General features: G+C 39.0%; 1 protein-coding gene across 2 annotated transcripts; it reads left to right on the plus strand.

Moving 5' to 3' along the window:
- The first annotated feature begins 564 nt into the window (after positions 1-564).
- Positions 565-3,611, plus strand: LOC106944001 (semaphorin-4E-like). 2 transcript variants are annotated; one of them, XM_015027278.1, is made up of 6 exons: positions 565-812; positions 1,027-1,132; positions 1,445-1,590; positions 2,672-2,734; positions 2,821-2,916; positions 3,103-3,611. In XM_015027278.1, exons 2-6 carry the CDS (start codon positions 1,036-1,038, stop codon positions 3,520-3,522), a joined length of 822 nt encoding a protein of 273 aa, XP_014882764.1. In that variant the 5' UTR covers positions 565-812; positions 1,027-1,035; the 3' UTR covers positions 3,523-3,611. The 2 variants fall into 2 exon arrangements, with proteins under 2 accessions (XP_014882764.1, XP_014882763.1); XM_015027277.1 differs by having other exon boundaries at positions 566-812; positions 1,033-1,132; positions 3,103-3,610.
- Positions 3,612-4,495: the final 884 nt, after the last annotated feature.

A 4,495-nucleotide genomic window follows, 5' to 3' on the forward strand; every position in this document is an offset into this window, starting at 1 on the left:
TGCTTGTAGGAGGCGGTGGGGGGGTCCCGGGAGGGAGAGCCGGAGCATCCACTGGGGGTAGATGGGTGGACAGGCAGGCGAGCGCGTAGAGCGGGGTGGTCCAGCAACGAAGGCGGAAGGACAGGAAGCGGAGCCAGGCAGGAGACAGGGAACGGCTGTGAGCAGGAGCCGCGTGGAGCCGGACGAGAAGCCAAACCAGACCCTCTTACAGACCAGGAACGAGGATTACTTCGGACCAAGGAACGAGGACGCTTTGACCAGGAACGAGGACTCACTGGAAGCGTAGAACCATCTGGCAGCGCTATCAGGATCCGGCTTCTATTAAACCGCTCCTCCTGATGGATAGATGAGCTCCAGCTGGCCGCTCCTGTCCGACACGCCCTGCAGGAGAGAGGGTAGGAGACAACACACACTCACAGCACCGCTTCGTGGACATGACACACTGAGTGTGAAAGCAAAGCGCTGCAGAGTTACAAATAAAAGTTGTAATAAGTTTCGGGGGTAGGGTGCAGTATGAGTTTCAGCAGAGAAACATAATAATTGGAAGAATGGAAAATGGAGTAAAAATGATAGGGTTCCTGCTCCACTGGGAAATACAACAGTACAGTGTTGTGTTGCCACCCCTAAAAGTGAATCAGGAGAGCTACTTCTAATATACCTTAATACATTCAGTTAATACAGTACTGTCAGTTAAGGAAGTTTTATTCACCTTTAAACATTGGAACGTTTTTTAAAAATAAACATGTTTTGGTTTCTCGTAGTTATCAGATGTAAATTGCCTTTACATTGCATTTCATTTCCACCTGTTAGAGGTAAGCAAACAGATATCATTTTATTTTAGAGAATTAAATGTTATAGTCGACCGCTTTCTATAATGCGCTTCTTAAAGCTATTTAAATTGTTAAGGATTCTTATTTCATAATTTATGAACCCATAATGTTTCTGTGTGACATAATTATTAACCAGGAAATAAACTGCTGTTTCCATAACAACTGCTATAGAAATGTGTTTTTTCTTTCCTTCCTGTCTGAGGTTATGATGAAGAGCCAGGTAGCGCTCCTTTATGTCCTGATCATTATGAGTGAAGGATCAGCCCAAAGCCTGAAACCCCGTCGGAGCGTTTCCTTCTCAGGTGAGCATCTCTGCAGCAGCACTGAAATGCCCAGACCAGTGCAGAAGTATTCAGTCTGTCGACTTTTCCACATTTTGTCATGTTGCAAACACAAACTCTAGTGTTTGATTGTGACTCTGAGTGACAAACTAGCACAAAGAAGTGCATTAAAAAGATGGAAGTAATACGAGTGTAGCATGAAGATGCTGTCTACCCCCTCTTACTCTGATATCTCTAAATAAAATGCAGAGAACTAAACTAAATTCAGAGGTTTATGAAAATGCTCTGATTTCAAAAGTAATCTGAGGATGCCGGTTGGATTCTTTCCCTCAGATGTTAACCTGAAGCTGTTTAAGGAGCCTGACTTTGACGGTTTGAGCTCCATGCTGGTGAGAGAAGACATCGGTCTGCTCTTCATCGGAGCCAGAGGAAAGGTCATCACGCTCAGTTTGGATGACATCACTGAGAAGACCGGCGAGGTAGGAACTGGGTCTGGGTGGTGAAACTTCAATGAAATTAAATGCAAAGAGATACTATGGGGTGGCATTTTGAAAGTTACATGGTAAAAAACTTGATTCAATAATGTGGGTAATTTAACCTGTCAGGACGAAAAAATGAGGATTCATTTTCCTGTCATGTTATTCATTCATTAGTAAATATCACGGTTTCCAAATATTTAATTAGCAAGCTAAGTAGTTTATAAATGACATATTTAGTTAGTTGTGGAGTAAATATGTAGCTTTTAACCAAAGTATTTAGTTTGCTAACTAAATACTTTGATTAAAGCTAAATAATTAGTTAGAAAGCCAAGTAGTACCTAAACTAGTACTAGTGTGTTAGGAAGCAGACTAGTTCCAAATATGTTTAACTCTACGGCAGTAAATATTTAGTTTACGAACTACATATTTAAATATACACAAATAAGTGTAGCTACATAGCTAAATATTTATCTCCGGGCTTAATATTTAGTTTGATACTTATGAAATTTTAGTTTTATGCTAGATGTTTTGATTGACATCTATATATGCAGTTTGATCATGAACTATTTATAAAGTATCGATGTGGTGAAAACATGACTTTGCAAAATTAACCTGCTTTTTTTCCTCTCATGACAAAATAATTAACCCATATTATTGTCATTTATGGTAACACTTTATTTGATGGGGTGTCCATAAGACTTTACCTGACGCTGTCACAAACATGACAGCACCTGTCATCAGGTTGCAACGTTGATACTTTCAATGGACTTTTATTGCACCATTAACGCAAATTTGCATTAAAAGTGTCATTATTTAACGAATAACACTTCATGACAACAGTCAGACATTCATAGACTCCTTTATATTTATGACCGATCTTATGTCATGTTTATGACAGTGTCATGTCAGTCTTATGCACAGCCCGTCAAATAAAGTGTTAGCCAGTTTATTGTTGACTGTGTAACTTTATTAATGGCACCCCATAAGATGCATTTTTTTTACTTTCATATTAAAAAGACACAAAGGAACTTCACAAACATTTCCTGAAAGCCACATGGAGTTCTTGATTGATATCTTTTAGACTAACTGGATGGCAAGCTCTGAAGACAAAATCGAGTGCCAGAGGAAAGGCAAGAGCATCGAGGTACACTACAGCACATTAAAATAAAGAAATTATAAGTTTTTCCCCTCAGTTTTACAGTCTGTTTATAGAAATAGCTGTTCTAACAGGAATGTGACAACTACATCAGGATGATGCACACTCTGGATGATGGCAGAATTCTGGCTTGTGGAACCAAGGCATTCGAACCTACCTGCACACACCTGGTACGTTCCTCCCATACCTAAGGCTGGAGTTGTTGTCCTGTAGTTCCAGAACCATCGGCTGGGCAGTTGCTGTGTAGGAGGAATTTAGTTTATTGCAATAAAACAGGAAAGGATGTAAAAACATGCAGTTGCATGGAAAAATAAGTAGTATCATTTCTAAATCATTATAAATTGATATTTTTACAGATGGTCAACGAAGGACATATCACCATGGAGAACACAACTCACAGTGGGAAAGGGAAAATTCCCTTTGACCCCGAAGAAAATTTTGCCTCCATGATGAATGGTTGGTGCAACACTTTTTATCCCAGGCCTAATGATGTTTCGCTCAGTGTCTCAGTGCTTCCTGGTCTGGATTCATCATGTCTTATGTTCTTGTGTAAATTGGTCTGGACTCCTTATGTCGTGTGTCCTGTGTGGACCGTAACAGTTCTTGACCAAACAGCAGGTGTGCATCGAGAAATGTCATCCTATGAAATGTTTAGTTGTTCTCCTACGTCTCCATGGTCGTACGTTTACTTAGACCTACATGAAATATCAACCAGTGAACCTGCACTGTTTCTACTTCCCAGATTGCATTCTCATCTTGATGCTTCAAAGCCTTAAGAGCAGAAAAAGTTAGCACTGTTTAGATCTATCAGCTTCTGAAAGCCAGAAAGCTACTTTTAAACTTAGCTAGGCTTTTTATTAGTTCACCACAAATTTATCTTTTGGGAAATTATGGGGTGCAGTGTCTAGAGTTACACACAAATAGTAACAATTTCACATAATATTTCATTTTAATTTTTATGGAATTCACTCAATGTTAAGAATGAAAAGGTTTTGTAACGACAAAATGAATGAATGAAAAAGGCAAGAAGAAATATAAACTTATTCCTGTGAAAAGTAAATGAGCTATTCAGCTCAGGAGAGTATAACAGACATACTTCAAATACTCAACAAAACATTTAGCACTGCCGTATCGCTTCAACGTAATGATTTTCAATGATTTGGGTATTTTAGCCTGCCATCTGAGAAAGAAATATGAGTTCAGTTTTTATTCATTAATAAATGCCACAGTTTCACTCTAAAGAGCTACATATTTAGGTTAGCTTGTTAAACTAAATATCCAACTAAACTGCTAACTAAATACTTGACGTGTAGTGAACTTGAAGTTAAATATTTAGCTAGCTCAGATCTAAATGTTTAACAGATATACAAATTCACTTGCCAATAACTGGAAACAGACTAACAAAAAAAATTTGGGTCCTGGGAAACTTTTTACAAATTCCTGCTTTCAAATCGCTACATGTTGCCTCTTTGTCATTGTTTGTTCTTGTCCAAATTTTCAACTTTAAACAAAGGACTAACCATTTTAAAGGCGAAGCAGACATTACAGTGGTTCCCAAACTTTTCCGACCCCCATGGATTACAAATCAAATAGCTGTCTGGTTATGTGTGGGGGGAAGAGGGTTCTTAGAGACTTCCTGTCTCTAAGAACAGGGTGGGGAAATCGACTTCTTTGGGGGCAAAATGAATGTACGTAGCTGAAAATAGACACCAACATCGGTAGCTTACAAGGTACTTGTTAAGCTTAAGG

Source organism: Poecilia latipinna, unplaced genomic scaffold, assembly GCF_001443285.1.
Source record: "Poecilia latipinna isolate Pla-1442-1.1 unplaced genomic scaffold, P_latipinna-1.0 Scaffold6573, whole genome shotgun sequence".
Classification (NCBI taxonomy): domain Eukaryota; kingdom Metazoa; phylum Chordata; class Actinopteri; order Cyprinodontiformes; family Poeciliidae; genus Poecilia; species Poecilia latipinna.

Excerpts from the sequence above, each read along its gene's own strand:
- LOC106944001 (XM_015027278.1), top strand. The coding sequence starts at position 1,036 with ATGATGAAGAGCCAGGTAGCGCTCCTTTATGTCCTGATCATTATGAGT. Across the intron at positions 1,133-1,444 it reads TCGGAGCGTTTCCTTCTCAG|ATGTTAACCTGAAGCTGTTT; the intron begins GTGAGCATCTCT and ends TCTTTCCCTCAG. Across the intron at positions 2,735-2,820 it reads GGAAAGGCAAGAGCATCGAG|GAATGTGACAACTACATCAG; the intron begins GTACACTACAGC and ends CTGTTCTAACAG.